The sequence below is a fragment of the Diorhabda carinulata genome, chromosome 9 (genome assembly GCF_026250575.1).
Source record: "Diorhabda carinulata isolate Delta chromosome 9, icDioCari1.1, whole genome shotgun sequence".
In the NCBI taxonomy this organism is placed as follows: domain Eukaryota; kingdom Metazoa; phylum Arthropoda; class Insecta; order Coleoptera; family Chrysomelidae; genus Diorhabda; species Diorhabda carinulata.
The window spans coordinates 4,831,356-4,852,573 of NC_079468.1; the positions used below are offsets into that span (position 1 = coordinate 4,831,356).

The following is a 21,218-nucleotide window of genomic DNA, read 5'->3' on the forward strand; positions in this document are numbered from 1 at the left end:
AATTACCTCGTTGGTTTTTCTTGTCCATGGAAATCCACATTTTAAATGCCTCCAATCAGTTCATGGTGTTAACTTTCAGTGTCCAGCTTTCCATACCATACATTAGCACTTGATCTCTTCGTCTAATGACCATTCTTTACGTAACCAAGTTACCAAATAGTTAAATTTGTTACTCGTTCAATCTCTTCGCTATTGTATGACGGAATTGGAATAAGGTTAAAAAAAGTGATGGTCCTTATTTTCTAGATTTTCGAAAGAAAACGATGAAAGGCAACCCAACATGCTTAAATCACGGATAATCTAAGAATCGCCAAAATATATAATCACCATTTTTTGTATCGTAAAGCTCTCTGTGTTCCCTATTAACTTTTCTTCTGTCATTTTTTCGTAAAAAAAATAAGGAAAGTCTTGCTAGTCATCTACACGTGTGGCACAGCAAACTGTGTCTGAACTACGGAGGTACACGTCTGTGAGGTCGAGCGTGTCGTATCAGGTCGCGCTGCGTTGATGTGTTCAATTCTGCAGATTACAGAACTACGTGCTGTGTTGCGTAAATCCGGCTTGAAATTTTTCTAGTGATTTTTAAAATCAAAGGTTTTTGATAAATTAGAAGAAAAAACGTTAATTTAGATTAAAACAGAATTTATTTCATCTTTAGATGATATGTATACAGTTATTTCAAAAAGTAAAGTAAGATTGAATGTTAAAAACCTTGTTAGAGACAAGAATGGCGGTTTTTGGTACTTAAATAATTAGTCAAGTTGAAAGTTGAGTTACAATTTTGAATTTAATATTTTACAAATCAAATTTCAGAATTAGAAAATTTTTATAGTGCATTAAACCTATACGAAATGTACCACAATATTGTTTCTACATTCTATAAACTTAAAGAACTGATGACATATATGAAGAGTATTTTGATTAAACTATTTTTGAAAATATCCAAAAATATATAGGTATCAATCTTCTAGAATATTTGTTGGGTTTGTTAATATCAAGGTTGTTGATAAGGTATGAAAATTTGGAAAGTTGCAGATATGAAAACGGCATATTTGTATAATGAAAGTTTATACTAGAAAAGTCTCTGGTACGAAATAAGAAGAAAACCAACCGTGTTGTTTCAGAATTTTTTCAATAACATCATAGAGCTAGAAGAAATATTACAAATGACATATATTTCACTAATGTCCGATTAGCTGATAAAAAACCAGCTATTGGGCACTGTTTGCTAAAATAAAACAGATTTACACCACTACAATTCAATATAAACACTAGACCTGTAAAATTTACGATATTTGTTTTCACAAAAGATGCAACAATGATTTCATAACTACTCAAGAAAAGTAAAATTATGAATTTGTTTTTGGAGCCGACATACTGTTGATAGTGTTGGCTCAAAGCACAATAATAAATCACAGATGACTCTAAAGTAGAATGAGCCAAAAGATGACGTTAACAATACTTAATATCTTATTAGATAATACAAGAAGAAGAATTCAATAGTCATAGAGGTTATTTTTAAATATATATAATATGTGCGTTGTGTTTATGAAAAGCAAAAAATGGTAGTTTACGTGGACCATCTTTTTTTCCAGCTGAAAGATAATCTTCCACATGGCGAATTATAAGATATGGAATATACAAAACAATGAATCCCCCACTACTTCAACCCATCGTAAGAAACAAGCTACAGATTCTGACAACGATAAAACAATAAAAAAGCAAAAAATGTGATGATAAGATCACCGAAGAAAGAGAATTTTGTACAAGAAGAAGAACTCAATGTTAAATATATATAATATGTGCTTTGTATTCATGGAAAATAACTTTGACGGAAAGAAAACATAGTAGTTCATATCAACCATCTTCTTTTTTCCTGCTGGAAGATGATCTTTCGCATGGCGAATTATCAGATAATAAAATATACCAAACAATGAATCAACCACTATCTTAACCCATCGTAAGAAACAAGCTAAAGAGTCTGACCACGAAAGAACAATAGAAAAGCAAAAAATTTGATGTTAAGATCACAGAAGCAAGATTGAGACCTCAAATGTTGGTCAAATTGAAATTTTCCTAATTTTTTATGGGTGAAAAATTTATAATTTGAGTTTTATTAACTTTCTCAATATTTTTTAGTTCTTATTTCAAATTTTGTGACTTAATTGTTTCAAATAATATAAAGAATCACTCAAAGATCTAACTAACCCAAAAAACGATGCACACGGACACCACAATTGGAATGATTCGCCGTTTTATCCAAAAAATTTACGATTTAATATATAGTGACACAATTTATCACAATAAATTTTGAAACCGATCCCTGTCTCTTACAATAAATATTACAATATTTATATAGAGTAAAAATATTAAGTATAGTATATCTAAAGTCAACGTGAAGACATTGATTAAAATGAGATTGTCAGATATATTCTTATAAAATTGTTCTCCTTTTTTCAGTAAATTGTTAATTCTTGACATTCTTAAAAATCTAGCAATAACTATACGCATGGTGGACATTTTAATTGTTACGTTGGCAATACGAAAATATTTTTTGTTACCTATAGTCAAGTCATTTTGGTTATAACCTCACTTTTCTAGCGCTTGTGTGAAGTTCAACTCAGTATCTGTAAACACGTTTTTCAAAAGATATTTTCTACATGAAAAAAGTGGTAAAAAAAGAAAACATGGTGCTGTTATTGTACTATTTTATAAATATATTATTTAACCTTTAATTTTACGCATGTTTCTATCATATTAGAGTGCTTTGTTGATGAAATCATAATGGTTTCGTATTCATTCTAACCTGGAGCTCGCTTGGTGATGATGAATTAGCCTCCGATTCTAAAAGTGAATATGTTACCCCTAGACAATTTCAACGTCATAGACGATCTCTTGTTATAACTGAAGCAGGTAGTGATTGCTCTGATGATAACCTCCACCGGCCACACAGACAAAATCATAAACCCACTACAATAAAATGGGAATCCAAAAAATGATGAAAATAATTTTTAAATTATTGAAGCCACGCAATTATAAGTTATTAAAAGTGCGTCCACTTTCAGATGATACTAAGCAGCAACTTTTAGTAGTACCGAAAGAGGAATATCTGGCAGTTGATGCACGGATAATCCCTACAAAAGTTCATCATGACCTGGAACAATACAATTCTGCGATATAGGGGATATAGGAATCAAGTTCTTGTGGACTTAGTCTTAGGATTTAGTTATGGTTTTGATTTTTTTGCTGGTGATCAAAGTAATAAACGACCTGAAGGTACACAAGATTTGGGTGTTAGCGCCAATGTCGTGACTTCAGGTACATTTTACGAAGATTGGACTTTTGCCTCTAGGTACAGTGTGCCTGAACAGAATTCCTAATATAGATATACCGCCAGAAAAAAAGAGTTGAAGAAACAAGAACGTGAATTTTTCACTATTGATGCTGTTACTTGGTTTAATAATAAACTGGTTAATATCCTTTCAATTTATGTAGGTAGTGAACCAATGACTACAAAACGAAAGTCCTTTAGAAAGGAAACACTGTACAAAACCATTAATTGTCCTCAAGCAGTTGAAGTATATAACCGACATATGGGGGGTGTTGATTAATGAGACTTTATGCTTGGTTGTATAGAATTCATTTGAGATCCAAGAAATGGTATAAACGAATATTTTTTCATGTGATAGACAGGAACAATTCAGACGTTTACATGTCTCTATTTGATTTTAAGCACGCTGTTTCAGAACACTTCGGGCTTCCTGTAAATCACATTAGAGATGGAACACCAATTTCTTGGCAAGGAAGTCTTGCTCCATCCAATCCAGGCACACCAACTATACTGAAGAAAATGAGGAGTGTTCCTGTCAGACATCAAGATGTACCTTTAAACTCCGTGAGGACTCATGGAATAGACCATATATGAATGGATGAAAACGGAGAAAAATGTCAATTTTGTGGACAAAAAACTTACAGAAAATGTTACAACAAACGAAACTGTTTTTCGGCATTTTATTATTAAAATTACTGTAATTTTTATTTTATACTAAACACTTAAATTTATATTTGTTTCTTTATCCTTCATACGAACCCATATATGGCTGTACTATTTTTTTATTAAAATTTGTTGGGATGCATACGAACCCATATACGACCTTTGTTTTTTTCTCAATTTATGTAAGCAAATTTTTTTAATTTTCTTTTTTTTTTAGTAAATTTTATCCCTAAATAAAGCCTAAACAACCATCAAATACTTTTTTCATAATTAATGCAGTAGAGGGTTAAAACAATTCTAAAAGTTGGAATTCACCAGCAAAAAAAACAACGCGGTCTAATTAAATATTTTACATTATCACAATCCATCTACACCAAACGACGAATAAGTTGTACAAATATTAAATGTCCTTTTGGATAACATTTGAAAGTTAATTCTGATTGACCTATCACTGAAATATTTTTATTTGTCTGCAGTCAAATGATTTGACACTAAATATTACTGACATTGGTGTTGGTAGACCAATTGGCGCAGCTTTGTAGCACCCCTATTGTCTATTCCTGTAGCCTTCCCTTCCTAAAGTATTTATTCTGCTTTTAATGTCCTCCTATATTGCAAAATTTTCGATTTTATAATTCAGTGGAATTAAAAATATCTCTTTTCACATTGACTTTAAAAATACTATACAATAAAAGCTCTCTTAACCGAAGCGACGTCGAAAAAATAAAATAAAAACACAATAAATCAGTCATTGAGACAAAACGCCATAGAAGGGAGTGAAACTGGAAGGCAATCAACAACCATATACCTCTGATATAAATAGATGGGTCAAGATATTGTCAAATGAAGATAGCCACAACGAATCAGATGACGAAGTTGAGACAGATAGTAGCGATGACAGAGTTGATGAGATCTTCAATCCCATGAAGGTAAATTTTTATGCAAACTATGATTAAGACTTCATATAAGTATTAAATCACATTCACTTTAGATTCCTTATACTGTTATGTTTAGGTTGCTTTTTATGTTGGGGAAAGATTGGAAAAGATCATTATTGATGTAACAGTTAGAGAGATATTGCTACCAGAAAACGATACCAAAACAAATAAAGATTTTAAAAAAACAACGTTGCTAGTTGCATATATGTGTAACAATATACTTAAAATAATCCTTTTTAATTTATGTTACCTGAAACCACCCTCAACTCCCATTTCGGTTAAGAAAGATTTTACTGTACTTATGTTTGAAGTTTTAGGATGAATTTAGAATATCAGTTCTAAATAAACTCAACAGCAAAAAAATCGGACACTTCATATTTTTCAAACTAAAAGCTAATGTATTTGTTTTTGTGGGTAATCTGATTATAATAGAGAATGTAGAGTCAGAGTCCATCGAACTAATCCCGAAGGGATTAGTAGACCATTATATAAAACTCAGATTTCAATATCTAATAGCTTCTAAGGTTCGGGACAGACTTGAAGTGGCTCACACACATTACAGTGGAGTTTGACAGGACTCCAACTCCTGGAAAGGCATTAAAGAGAAAGGTGATTGTTTGTTAACCACTCTCGATTTGGTCTATACGATAGAGACTTTTAGGGGAACAAATAATGACCTTTTGAAAGATCAGTTATAGTTTGGGGTGGAATTAATTTCAACGTTTCACTGATTTTTAACGATAATAAGGCTATGACTGCTGCTAGAGGTTGTGATCCCATTTGCTCCATTTATTGGTGATGAATTAATTTTGATGGAGGATAATGCTCGTCCACATACCGCCAGATTCGTTACCCAGTACATGGAAGAAATGATTATATTCTAGACTGGCCTGCACAATCTCTCGATATGATGTCCATAGAGAATTTGTGGATTACGTCCAAAATTTAATTTCTTCCATATCTCAAGGTTCTAATAAAATGTGTTTTTCTCTCTCTCTTTATTCTGAATTTTTATGTTCATAATCAATTAGAATTATTGATTTGTGACAGATTTTGTGTCAATAACTTATAAATTAACCAACAGATTAATATTTTGAACAAAACTATCTGTTTTTTTGCTGTTGAGTAGTATATGAAATTAAAATAGTTCAAATTAAACAAGTCATTGAGCAATTAAATCACAATAGATTCTTCTTATTTTTAATTCTACATCTAATTTACTATCTATCAGGTAACATTTAATAAGATTTTTGTTTTCTGTAAAATTTGACACATCTAATAGTAAATAACTTACTTAAACTTTGGTATAACACAGACATATGATTATGAAACGGAGACTTTCCACAAATATATCAATTTTAAATAATTGACTACGTGGAAAAATTCATATATAGCATTAAATGTAGTCCATGTGAACAGTTTTGAGTTAATATCATACAGAATGATATACATTTCGATTATATCACTCTTAGTATTGATAAAAATCGGTTCTGGAATATTCTCATTGGTTTAATGAAAAGATCTACGGTACCATTCAAAATTTTGTGATATTTACACCGACTTCATTAGCAGACCATATCGTCACCAGTGTACAAATTATTAAGGCTTTACAATTTCATGAAGCACTTAAAGACCGCAGTAAGATGAAGCTTTTTCTTATTGGCAAAGATGACATTGTCCACATTTTAATGGAAATTCCAAGTGAAATTAAGCCGCTGAAAGGTACTACGAAAGTCTACCAATTAGTTGCTCAGCAACCTAGAGTGCTAAGTTATCGAATATTGAGTAGTTTTTGCCACAAATTGCCTGAACCTGAGATTTAAAAGAACCACTGGTTTAATCTGGTATAAGGAAGAAATCTACGGTACCATTTAAAATTTTGGAATATTTACACAGACTTCATTTAGGAACGGAATTCATTCAAATTTTTCTACTTTCCAAAAAATGTTTTAACGAATCTCTCAACACCTATTGTGTACAGAGTCTTGAACTAAATCACCTAAAAATCCTAAATTAACTAATATAGACGATAAATTGAAAATATTTTCAAATAACAAATAATCTCTAAAGTAATTCTTAAATTATAGATATTTTGAGAGCCATACTGATCTAACTGAAAGATACTTCGACTACATGAATTTAATTTGGACGGAAATAATTTCAATTTGATTGACACCGGCTGCTATAAAAAGTAAAGGTTTGCTAGTAGAAATATTTTTGAGGTAAAACGCTGAAAATCATAAATAGTGATGAAAAAATAAATTGGTAAGATAAAATGACTTTCATATGTATGAGAAAATATGGTTAGAGAAAGTATATGCACGTCAGCTACAAAACACAAGAAAAATAAACAAATAGAACAATAATCTAGATAAATAAAGTAAAGAGAAAAGAAATATATACTATAAAAAAAGTGAAGATGAAATATGAAATCAAATATTAAAAACCCAAATTAAAGACAATAAAAATAACAATAAGGATCTTAAAAAAAGGTAAAAAAGGGTAAAAATCTATAGAAATAGAAATTAGTCATTCCACAATTGTTTTATAAACATTATAAATATCTGAGGCTCAAAATAAAAAATAATTCACATTAAAATATCGTGTTATAGTGTACAATAGTTTGGGTCAAAAAAAGTCATCTATTTGTTTTTGAAGTATATCGAAAATATTTCATATGACAAAAAAAATGTTAGAATTTGACCCATTAATATTGATATTAAGAGGTCTATCATAGAAACTTTTGATTTTTTCCTGAGAGGGTTTTTTTGTCTCATAACTCCTCAACCATCGAAGTAAATGAAATTGACTCGGAGGTGCTTTTTTAAAAGAATTTAATGGTCAAAAAAAAGACTGACAAACTTGAAACTTGAACTGACACGGCTTGAAAATTGGTATGATTTTAAAATTTGATTTTTTAAAATTGAATACACTGTTTACACCACCATTACACCAACAATTGCACTGTCCGACGCGCATTTCGTTTCATTTACCTTCAGTCTCTGAAGACTATAATTTGATTATCGAAACGCGCGCCAGACAGTGTAATTGAGAGTGTTGGTGTAGTGGTGGTATAAACAGTGTGTTCAGTATGAATACACCAACGGTTCCAGAACTTTCGACTTAGTTGATTTTTGAACTTTTTTAAAGTTTGGAATTAAATTAAAAATTAGTATCCGGAAAAAATTCAATAGATTCTAGAAGGGAAGTTAATTTTCTACAAAAAACTTCTCTTAAGATTTTTAGTTAAATTCACTCCTTTGAAAGTTATTCAAAGTTGAAGTCAAAATAAATTTCTTGTTTTTTTCACTATAAATTCAATTTTTTTGAGCACACTGAAAAATTTGACCTTTTTATAGGTAATAATTTTTATTTATAGAAAAGTTAACTTCTTCAGAAAATTACATTTTCAATCAATCACCTTTGTTGGTGGAATAAACGAAGAATGAAGTTTTCAATGGGCTCAAAAAAATTAAATCTACAGCGAAAAAATCGAGAATTTCATTCTGACTTGAACTTTGAATAACTTTCAAAGGAGTGACTTTAACTAAAAATGTCAAGAGAAGTTTTTAGGAAATTAAATTCTCTTCAAGAATCTTCATTGAATTAATAAGGATACTAATTTTTAAGTAATTACAATATTCCAAAGTTAAAAAATCAAATTCTGTAATCATACCAATTTTTAAGTCGTGGTTATGAGAAAACGGTTCATCTGACAAAAAAATTCAATCACTCTTTTTTTGTAGACCATTAAATTCTCTTGAAAAAATGCCACCCAGTGAATTTCATTTACCTCGATGGATCTAACATTTTTTTTCTCATCAGAAATAATATTTTCGATATACCTTAAAAAAATTGTCAATTGTCTAGTCTGAAAAATTAAGCGATGAAGTTGATCATACATAAATGTCACTATAATACTCTATTTTTTTTTAAACTCCAAAATATCCTTCTCATTGGTTTTCGAATTCCATTACCATATAAATGTTTAAACATAGATATTAGCTCTCTATATATAAAATTTTCAAACATGGCTTTTTAAAATATTAATAATTCCATACAAATATAAATGTTGAGCTTAGAAGCGAAGTGTCTAAATGACATTTAGAATAATACTTAAAAAAGTTTGATTATTAAGTGTGCGTGTTAATAAATAAACTTGGTTTACTTCCAAGAAATAACCAGAGGTGCTTGTAGAGAGATGTCCAATTTTTCAATGTTCAAATACTGAAAAAAAAAATTAATTAAACATATTAGTATATTAACGAAACATTTATTACTAATTATGAAAGTATCGATATAGGTACTATTAATAGTAACGTTCCTTTTGCATGAAATCTCAAATAATTTGAACTCATTCAAGTGTAGCTCTTTCAATTCTACATTCTATTTAACTTTACTTAAATCAGATGATTTGCGAATATTTATTTTTATTTCATTTTTGTATTGACAAGTGAATTTTGGATTAGAATACAATGAACTGAATGAAGGTCTAGGTTTGTCATTCTATTCGACCCTCATATAAAAGTAAGAACAGGTGAGATGATATTATCAGCTCAATTTGGAAAAAAAAACAGGTAATTTACAAAAGGAAAGCTATGAATGTGACTAATTTTTATGAATATGGTAAATGATTATCACTAATCAAAATGAAAGATTGGAGTATGTAGCAGCAGAGAGCTACTAACTAAAGCTAAGTGAAAAGTACACCGAGAAAGTTTTTCATGTGTACGCAATAAAATCCGTAGAAATAGTAAGGAAATACGAAATTTCAAATTTTCAAGGTAAAATTATCAAAATATATATGAATCAAATGATTTTTTATATTTTCATTTGTATTTTTATTTTCAGTCCTTTATATATATTGTACATAAAAGTTCTTGTCTAGAGAGATATCTGTTGACAAAATGAAAGTTTCTGTCGTTTTCAACGAGATTTTATCAAATTGAATATATACAGGGAGTGTTACTAGATTTTTTTATATTAGTTTTAATAGAAACATAAACTGTGATGGATTTATGCCTATGCCCATGAGGCCCAGGGTGAACTGTACACCAGAAGCAGTTTACCCCCAACGAGGGAAGCATCATTTAATGGAAGTGGAGGACGAAGAGATGTTATCTGATGGAATCATGTTGGAACAGAGATGATTTTACCTTAAATTTGGAGTTATAGTCGAAATTCTTGTGCATAAATCCATTAACTGATACTTCCTTAATGATATCATCGATACCCAAAACAGCAACTCTGTCTAAATTCGGTGGTATATCGGATCCTATAAACGTAGCGTATGATCTTAATGTGTTTTCTTCCAACTCGAAAGTAATTGAGGAATATTGTTTTTCTTCAAACGAATCTAAAATAGACAAATATCACAATACAACTTAGTCACTTGTCAAAATTGTAAATAGTACCGAAATATTGCAACCTCACAATGTGTATTATGTATCATGTGAAATGATCTAAACTGGACTTGGAAAAGATATCAAAATTATAAATATAATTCAAATATACAGAGGTGTTAAAAGAAGAATTATATTTTCAACACACTTTAAAAACTCTTAAATCAAACTACATCTTTTGTTAAAATGGAATTTTTAAAGGAAATAATCGAGTTTTGTCTGTTCATGAATAAATAAAAAATATTATAAAAGTAATAACACAAATGGAATTGAAAAAATTGGTGAATGTATGCAAAGAATATAATTAAAATTCATCAACACGAAGCCAAGATAATGATTTAACTATATAATTCAGTGTAATTTTTTTCTCATTTTCCTTTAACCTCACTTATTTTTCAAATATCAGATGAGGATTCTGATTCCTGTTCAACTAATGTCTTTAATTGCCATATTCCTCAATGGCTCTAATTTTTTTTACTTGGTTTATCTATTTCTATCTTGGTCTCCCCCTTATCTTTTCTTTTTATATATCTTATAATATGTCAATACCAATTCAGCTGTTTTCTTTTTTTATTTTTCTATTATTGATTTTTATTAAAATGTGGCGCAGCACTAAAAAATCGATAAATTTTTCGAAAATATATGTTGTTATTTTCACCTTGTCATCGTCCCAGTTATTAATTGGTAAAGACAACAATTCTGTTATTAAAGTAGAATAAAGTTGACATAATATTATTCTATATGCAAAATAAAATTTATAACTAGGTCATTAAATTATTTTATCAAAATATAAAAAATCAAGGTCCATTGACAACAGATTGCCTAGACATTAACTATAACTCACTATTGGTAGATTTAAAATGCAAAATATACAGCATTTGATCTTATTTCAAGCACGTCACGTGTGAAGTGTTTTTAGTATCGTTTGTATTGATTAAGAACGTCCCCGCTGCTTCCTGCTCTAAAAGTTAAACATTCGTGACTTATAGGAGATTACGTTCAAAGGGTCATTTGATGTCTATTTAAACGTTTTGTATCGACTAGGAACCCCTCGGCTGTTCACCATTTTACTCGTTTGTCTAAAAGTTGAATTTACGTCACTTATAGGAGATTTGTGCTGCATAATGTGCAGCGTTTGTTTTTATTTCAATAATGTTGCAAGTGTTGTGCACCAAGTTTCATTTTAAGTCGATTTAAGCGAGACATACAAGTTCTGTATTGACCAAGAACGCCCCCACTGACCTCTGTTTCCCTCCAAGTTAATAAACGTCACTTATAGGAGATTTGAGCTGCAAAATGTGCAGTGTTTATTCTTATTTCAAGTATGTCGCGTGTGTTAGGTTTTAAATGTCATTTGATATCAATTTAACCGAGACAGATGTTTTGTATTAACTAATAATGCACTCACTGATCCCTATCTTCTTCAAAGTCGATTAAAGATCCCTTGGAGAAAATTTGAGCTACAAAATGTTCAGTCTCTGTTTTTCTATCAAGCATTTCAGTTACGTTGGCTTTCAAATTTCATTAGATATCGATTTAACCGAGACAGAAGTTTTGAATTGACTAATAATGCCCTCACTAGCCCCTATCTTCCTCAAAGTTGGTTAAAACTCACTTGAAGAAGATTTGAGCAGCAAAATGTTAAGTCTCTGTTTTAATTTCAAGTGCGTTGGCTTTTAAATTCCATTAGATATTAATTTAACAAAGACTAATGTCCTCACTGACCTCAAACAAAGTTTTTTTTTCTCTCATCCCACACATTTTCCCAATATTCTGTTCTCAGGTATTTTATTTCCATTGTGTTCAATTTTATCCCTTTGTTGTTTAATTTTTTGTCGCACATGTTACAATTGGTGCTACTACCACATTATACATTTCAATTTTCACATAAATATCCATAGTTTTTTAGCTTTTTATCTTTTTATGTTCTGATTTTATAAACTCTTCTGATGTTTGCTCTGCAATTCGTATTCTTCCATAGGTTGTAATAGCTATCTAGGTATTTTCATTTTCTCTATTATTATACTTATTTCTTCCATAAGTATCACATCAAAGGCTGATTTCAAATCAATAAATACTCAGGAAAATCCCTCGCGTTTCTTTATTATTCTTTCTACCAAGTTTCTTATTTATTATCATTAGTTTGTCTTTTCGATTTAAAAGCTCTATTATCTCAAGTAGATTATCTAATATTTTAGTATGTAATGTGTGATTTGGTTGTGCAGTGTTGTTTCAATTCCCTCACTTTTTGTTGTTTTTCTTGGACAATTTTCCACATCCTGTTCCATTCAAATGTACTAGTCAATCGATCAATTGTGTCTTTTTCTGGTATAGCTGAATCCTTAGATTGAAGTGACTTGTTTCAAGCACAAAATTTCTTTAAATAGATAAAATCATCATTAAAATAAATAAAACTTGAAATAAATCAATTTTTACTAAATACTTACTGAGTGAATCACCGTCATCCCAATACAAATCACCAATAGCATATTTCTTTTCATCACTAGCTACTAAAAGTTCAATTTTCGATTTTCTGGATTCGGTAGTAGTATTTTTTGGTGCTTGTAATGGTACTATACAACCACCTCTAATTAATAATGGAATCGTATCTAATGGTGCATCCAGAGTAAATTTTTCTCCTTTACTATATGATCCTTCGAGGTTGTAAAAATCATACCAAGTACCTTTTGGTATATAAGCAGTAACTGTAACATCAGAATCCTGAAAATGACGTTTTTTCACTCTAATAAAAAATTCATTATATCCACTGTTTTTACCTGTAAAACAGGGATTATCATTAATGCAGAACCCCACAAAAATTGAGTATCTATTCCATACGTATTCACATCTTCCGGAAATCTAAAATACAACAAAAATATAAAAATTAATACTATGAATTGTTTATATTTCTCAATTTCTGTTCTAAAATTCCAATACTCACTCAAAGAATAATGGCCTTGCTACAGTTTCACCATTTACATGCGCTTTGTGAAATAATGTATACAGATAAGGTAATAGATAATATCTAGCTGTTAGAGCCTTTACAGATGATGCGATCACTTGCTTTCCTAGAGCTACAGGGTCTTGATCCTAAAATAAAATAAACCAATACAGTTTACAAAGGTGAAAATAGTTTTTACATCCTATGCAATTAAAACACAAAATACTTTATTTCTGTTAAATGAATTTTGTTGTACTTACAATACCATCATCGGTGTTATGGTTTCTAGAAAAAGGATAAAATGCTCCTAGCTGCATCCATCTATTACATAATGGAGCTGTTGTATTTCCGTTGAAACCACATATATCAGCTCCCATTAAAGGAATACCGTATAGGCTGAATGATAGAATTCCTAAAAAATATATTTATAATTTATTTGAAAGAAGATAAGAATTAAAAATGTTCTATTCAAGATAGTACTAAGTTAAAAAATATATTAATTAACGGTAATAAATGAAACAAATCAAAAAGAAATCATTGGAAGTGACTCAGATTCTAACAAGAATATGATATATAAGAAAAATCTATGCCTGAATTAGTCTAAAATGTTACAAAGATTTTTTAACCCCTTTTTTTATTTTCAATCTGTAAAATTTACAATGAGCAAATGGTTCAAAGCAAAATATATAAGTAGGTAACATGAACATATTTATTTTCATTAACTTTTATTCTCTATGTTTTTAGTCACAAGGAAATGGCGTCTGCATATGTTGTGGTAGTTAATTTGTTGTGTGTGGGAATATCAGCTGTGTACATAAAATAGAGGATCGGGCCAAGTGCACTTCCCTGTGGAACTCCTGACATAATTGGTGTAGTATAGAGTGGTGATGTAATCTTGGATTTTGACATGAAAGTGTCTGTTTTGCAGGTAGGATTTTAGGAATTGTAAAAAGTTGTACGGAAGGTTTTTCCTTTTACAAAGATTGAGATAAGCAAAATAAGTATTGAATAAATGAATACAGGTTGGATATTACAGCAACAAAAATGAAAATTAAATTATTAAATTGACTCAGTTTCTAGTAAAACCAAAATCCATAAAAAAAGTCTGTGATTAAATGGAAATTATTGAATAGTGGAAGTAGTTAACAATAAAAATGATGAAAATATGATTAAAAGGAGCAATAACCTCAACTGAATTAGTAAAAATTTTACGAAGATTGAAAAAATTAAAATAAGTATTAAATAAAAGAATAGAAATTGGATTCTACTAATAAAAATGAAAATTAAATCACTAAATTGACTTAGTTTCTTACAGGAGCAAGTTCTATAAAGAAATTCTGTGACTAAATGAAAAAGACAAAAATTGTTGAGTAGTAATAATAGTTGGAAACAAGAATGGTCCAAACAATTATCAAGAAACGACTAATCAAGTAGAGTAATGAAAGAAAAACCATCAAAAGGAACAATAAATTCAAGAGAACAAGTTATATATGTCATATACTATGAAGAAAAACAAAATAAATATAAAATAACAGTATAAGATTGAGATTATATTAACACCTCTACACATTTAATAATTACCTGGAATTGAAAACTTCATATCATCCCAAGAAGACCAAACATCTCCACTCCAGTGCCCCGCATAATGTCCCAAACCAGAGAATGACGACCGTGATATAACCATCGGTCTTTTACCTCTTATTTCTGCAAGAGCACTGAAATAAATATACAATGTAACTAAACATTATGTATAACTTTCAACTGGATAAATTTTTTGAAGGTTAATTAGTTAATATTATAAGCATTACTAGAACTAAAGACATGAATATTTAAAATACATACAAGCTGGTAACTATGGCCTCTGTGAGTCCATACAAGTTATGAACGTTGTAATGCAGCCCCGCATAATGCTTAGCAGCCATACACAACGTCTTATAGTAAATAATTCCTCCGTCGACATATGGAAGATAGGGTGGATTGTCAAAAGTGGAATTTGAACAGCCATTATTTGCACCCGAATAAAAATTTGATGGTTCATTCATATCGATCCAAGCTCCGTCGAATTGGATTGTTTTGTGCATATTTTTTAACATTAACGTCCAATAATCTACAGCATTTGGATTAGTAAAATCCGGCCATACAGTAGACACTCTATTCCACACCTGTAAGCATGCAAGAGCACATTAATTCTTTCAGTTTGGGATATTTTATATTTCACACCTTTCCTATAAAAGGTAATCCAGTGGAATTTTTAACAAATATATCCATTTCCATTCCTACATCGTATGGTGGATAAGATCCCGGAGTTTCACTGGCACTAATGCCCGGATCAATTAGGGGAATGTAGTGCATACCCTTCAAATGCAATTCATTTACAAAACTTGGTAATTCCTTAAAATTGTTGTGATCATATGTGAAATCATTGCTAACATTCATATAATCCAAGTCATTCCATTGGGTATCCTAAGAAATAAAATTGTAATCTGAAAATGTGGATGTTTTGTAGAATATTCAAATCTACTCACCAATGGAATTCCAGCATCAATATTCCTTTGCATCACTTTTTTGGTTTCATTTAAAGTTTTATATCCAAACCTGCATAAATGGAATCCCAGACTCCAATATGGAGGCATATAAGGTCTACCAATCAGATCGGTATATTGGTTAATGACTTCAGACGGTGATGGTCCCAAAAAGAAATAGAAATCCAAAATTCCGCCAATGGTTCTAAATGTGATAGCTGGTGTGGGTTGTAAAATAACATCTATATGATAAAAAATATTAATATTAATTATCAAATGTTAAATAACTATGATTATTGGAAAATATGTAAATACTTGCCCATTGCATTACTATTTAATAAAAATACTCCATGGCTTTTGGTAGAGTTTTCCATAACTAAATAAAATGGGTGGCTCCCATATAAATTTTTCTAAAAAGTAAATAATGAAAATTGCAATAAATTGCTTTTAGTATTAAATGCAGATCTTAAGAAACTAAATAGTTTGGGAATGATTTTTAGTTCTTTAAAGTTACATTTGTTTACATATATACAAATTTATGATAGTTGAAAATATTTTTTTGTGCCAAAAGCCTTTACTATATTATACAGATACTACAACATACCAAGGTTTCAACTATTTAATATAGAAAATAAAAGTATAACTTTCTATTAAATATTTTGATTTTTTTAAAACCCTTGTCCCACATTTCTCTTGTTATATAGCCATCTGTATCTATGTATACTATTGTGTCCCCCTTTCTTGCTGCAATACTGGGGAACTCATTGTTTACAGCTGATCTGTTAATAGCACTCCTTTTAGAAATTTCAAAATGGAAATTGGCTGTAGCAAATATCTTTGTATTTTATTACATATGCTTCCAGGTGTAGTGCTCTGGAGTACCGTAGAACAGTATAGAGGTTTCTCCAGCATTATCTGCTAAGTCTAGCACCTTCAGGTGTCCATTGAAGCGACGGAACTTCAACAGGTTCTTACTTGAGCTGATACATTCTCTGGTCATAGATTTCCAGGAAAGTCTGTGCCTGTCTTATCCCCTGTAGATTGTCCCCTATCTACTTTCTATTCAAATGATTTTTCTAAGTTTTGTAGTTGATACCTCAGAGGGGGTTTGTCTGCTCCTATTTTAGCATGTTTGTCAGCTATTTTGGTGTATCTCAGAATGCATTGCAGGGTAATTTTATTTTCCTTGCCTAGCTTGTTTAACTTATCCAGACACTCACTAAACTAATTTGGATTTTATGATATTTGAGCTTAGAGCTCTGAAGACTGCTTGGTTATCGGATAGGGTGAATATAGCAATTTTAAGGCACTAGAATAGTCTCAAAAGATGTTCAAAATAGCTCTAGAACATTTAAGAACCTTCTAGAATATTGTATAATTTAAATTCCAAATACAATGAACTTACATTATTTGTGGGAATTTCGTCATGGTTAAATAAAGTGAACCTGGACCATTCTGTAGACAGTAGTAAATTAGATCTATGCTCTCCAATTCCATAAATGAATTTTGAGGGAAGTTTTGAACTAATTTGTAGCAACTGATTCGAATAGATTAAGTTCAAGAAATTATTAGAATCAAATCTGAAATATAATGTTTACATGATACAAAAAAAACAATTTTTATCAAAAAATATGAAAACATAATTACTGCAGTAATTATTATCTTTTCTCTATCAAAGTTCTATATAATAGATCTTCCTATAACACAATAAGTCAAGATTAAATCAGTTTCTTTAGTATTTTTTTCAACTATCTATTAATCGACAGTAGCTAGTTGGTAAAAATTAACAATTTAAAGAATTCCATAAGATCTTATAGTAAATAAGAAAAAATTAACTATACAATAAATCACCATGAGATGTATGAATTTTAATCAACCAAGTAGCTGAGTTTATAAGAAGTATTTAAAGATCAACAATTAAAAAGTGAGAAAATACAGATATTTATAAGCATTTTAAGAACTTTACGACTTACATAGTAGTATTGTCACTTTTTCTCATAACTTTAAAACCAGACTTAAATATATTAATTTCGAAGATGTACGTTAAGGAAATTGAAGCTTTATCAACAATAGGAACTTCTGGATATGGCGATTCAAATCTGAAATTATTTGGATCTACAATCTAAAAAAAATTATCAAAATCAATTGGGTTTTCAATAACCATCGACTTGAGGTTACCTTCACTCTTAATCTGGTCTCTGTTTCATATTTAACAATCATTTTCAAAACTTCTACATCATCAGGATAAGCTGTTCTATATTGCCTCTTCCAAAATGCTATCAATCCAAAACTAGTTTCAGTGATATTAATGATTTTATAAGTATTGTAATTTGGCGGGTAGAAACAGTATGGCACGTCAATTGGTTGATCAGGTTTATTTTTTGGTTTCGGTATCCAACAACAGCCTCTTGCTTCACATTTTTCAGCATCAACATCATCTTCAGGGAAACAGTCATATTTATCAATGTCTTTTAGGAGTTTACATTGATTGTAATCTGGATTAGGAGGAAATGGTAAATCATGAAATTTTTGGGGTTTCTTAGTGTCGTATTCTTTTGTTGCATTGCTAAAAAACTAGATCAAGTGTAATTTTATGCTTAACACAATGTTTACTAAAACTACACTAACACACAATTCTGGTTCCTAGAATCAGAGACTATGGAAGACTCAAAAGATTAAGCAGTGTAATTGTGAGTGTTGGTCTATTGGTAATAAACAGTATGAATATTACCAATGGCTCCAGAAATTCCAATTTGATTCTTATTTATTTTCCAAATGTAGAGTAGAAATTGGTTAGTTGATATGAAATTTCAGAATATAAAAATAATATATAAATAAAGCACAATTTCAGGTAATCCAATAGTTTACGTTATAGTTTAAATTCTTGACAAAAAATTTTTTTCAATTCATATTGGAACTATTTTCATTTTTTTAATATGTTTCCCCGTTCCCTACACTCTATAAGTTTATTTTTACATAAACAATCAAACAACGAAAGATAGTACAAAGTGTACTTACAGCTGGAGTCATCCGATGATAGAATTCTTGATTATCGAACGAAAATTTAAAACAATTGATTAAGTATATTATTGGAAGTACAATAAATACAGACGTAAGTATGAAAATTACTAGAACTATAGGTAGACTAGGACGGATCACTGGTTTTTCTTCACTTGTTTCTTTAAAACGTATATATCCACCAGCATATTCCTCATTCTGAAAACAACACGATTTAAAAATACTCATTTTTAAAGTAAACTTTGATAATTTAAAAAACTGAATACTAATAATTGAAAAAATGTATAGATTCTTTAAAAAGTCATTGTTCTCTATTGAATAAAGATGATTAGTAAATACTAAAGTATTTATAAACATATGACGTTAATAGAATACTATTAATAGTACTACGAAGATTATGATAAGTTGATTTTATAACAAACCAATTAATTAATAAGTGTATGCGACATATATACAAAGTGTGTATTGGAGATAAATCATAGATTTTTATGAATATTTACAATTCAATATACACTTTATTTACCTGGGACGGAAATGAATTAGTCTTTGTACATGGTTCCTTAATATTAGAAAACTTATTTTTACGATCGTTGTAAAATGCTTCAAAAGAAACCAAGTTTGTAGAGGATATTTGACGGTTTCTTCTAATTTTAAAGGATTTTATCACCTCCCTTATTTTCATTTCAATTATTTATTCACAAAATTAACTTTCAATCCAAAAATAGTGTTTATTACCCTAAAACAACAAACTGGTAATGATTTCCTATTTATTTTGTTTTTCATGACAATACAAACAGCTATTTTGGTTCTTTTGAACCAGTTCGGTCCGGTATCGATTCGTACAGTTAGTCAGAACAATAATTGAATCGAATATTATTCATATGAACGAGAAGCTTTAGCTGGACTACTATATTTTAAACAATTATGTAAATCATAATAGATGAGTTCAATAATAATAAAGGATCGAAGAGTCAGTATGCGTATCTATTTAATGTCCGGTATGATATGATAAAAAATTATCTACCACAAAGAAAATAATTTTTAATGTAACTTTAGAATGAACACTCCTAAATAAAAGTAATAGTCTTAAATAACATTTTTGAATAATGAAAAAATTTCGGGAATTTTTTGTTACCTTGTTCTATGTTACATCAGTCATTTTTTTCTGCTATGGGTGCCTTTCAAACGGAAGTATGAAAGTGCTAATGCTTATTGAATTATCTATTCTTTATCATTGTTAAGTTAACTGAAGAAAAAATACAGGAAGTTGGCTATGGCTAAATTTTGTTAAATGCTGGAATATAAGAATCAACTAATTCATGACTTCTAAATTAATGCTGAAATATGTTGCAATGATAGGTTATGTTCATGACGTCACTGCGTATCCTAATTACGTTTATATTTAACAACTTTTACTAGTGATAAGATTCAATTATTTGTAATTACCACTCCTTGTTTTTTGTATTTGAATAAACTATTACATGGTTTTTGGAATTTTATATGTTTATCTAAATTACAATTAGTGAAACGATAGTAAAATGTATAAAAATGTGCATAAAAAAATCAGTTGACTATTTCATTTGAATGAAGGAGTTTTATTTTATTCAAGTTTTTTAACTTCCGATAACTTCCTGTTAGACGGAAATGATTGCATTTCGGCAGCGTTTTCATATTTTTCAAGTTTTCCTTTACTTTTGTTCTGAACATAGTTTATAATATAACGAACAAGCTTAAGTAACTAAATAAAAAAAGTTAGGTTATTTAGTATTATTAATATATGATGTTAAGCGGACTTCGACATAGCTAGTTTTTAAATCTGTTCCAGTGAAAATAATTTGGCTGAAACTGAGTATTTCTACATTTTTTTAGTTAGTTTGCAATTTCAAACAATTCACAAAATTTAGAACACTTAGTTTTTTTACAGATTAATTTCGACTGTTACGTTCAAGTTTTTCAAACTTGAGTGAGTACTGTTTAGGGCTATATAGTGATAACCCATTGGTCACTGGAAGGTACAAGGACAAACTTAAAGTTTTAGATGAAGTTGACCCCTTTTCATCTTTATGAAAAGAGCTTTAGTCAGGATCCTGGTTAGTTTCCAATATACTTTCTTCTGACTATATTTATCGCTTACCTACACTAAACTCAACACTGCACAGTCGAAAAAAAACTAACAAAGCCACGTTTCCGACAAGAAATTCAGCACTTCTTCAAGTTGTAACTCTTTAAGAAGCCATTTGGTAATAAAAAAGGGAATAATAAAATTGTCCAAGAAATGGGCATTATCTGATTTTCACCAAAAGAATCTTGACATGCAAACGTCAAAAATATAACCTCTAAATACGAAATTTTTGCATCGATATTTTATTCTCATTGAACAATATCATAAAAATTTTTGTACGA

At 29.8% G+C, this 21,218-nt stretch overlaps 1 protein-coding gene across 2 annotated transcripts; it reads right to left on the minus strand.

The window, feature by feature from the left end:
- Nucleotides 1-625: 625 nt before the first annotated feature.
- Nucleotides 626-20,285, minus strand: LOC130897947 (lysosomal alpha-glucosidase-like). 2 transcript variants are annotated; one of them, XM_057806937.1, is made up of 17 exons: nucleotides 19,951-20,285; nucleotides 19,339-19,551; nucleotides 18,816-19,013; nucleotides 17,976-18,371; nucleotides 17,771-17,919; nucleotides 17,203-17,377; nucleotides 16,117-16,207; nucleotides 15,801-16,039; nucleotides 15,496-15,738; nucleotides 15,118-15,437; nucleotides 14,857-14,990; nucleotides 13,536-13,687; nucleotides 13,276-13,424; nucleotides 13,112-13,193; nucleotides 12,782-13,055; nucleotides 10,089-10,288; nucleotides 626-9,159 (listed from the first exon to the last, which is right to left on the minus strand). In XM_057806937.1, the coding sequence occupies exons 2-17, from the start codon at nucleotides 19,495-19,497 to the stop codon at nucleotides 9,097-9,099; spliced, it is 3,024 nt and encodes a 1,007-aa protein (XP_057662920.1). In that variant the 5' UTR covers nucleotides 19,498-19,551; nucleotides 19,951-20,285; the 3' UTR covers nucleotides 626-9,096. The 2 variants fall into 2 exon arrangements, with proteins under 2 accessions (XP_057662920.1, XP_057662919.1); XM_057806936.1 differs by lacking the exon at nucleotides 19,951-20,285 and having other exon boundaries at nucleotides 19,339-19,636.
- Nucleotides 20,286-21,218: the final 933 nt, after the last annotated feature.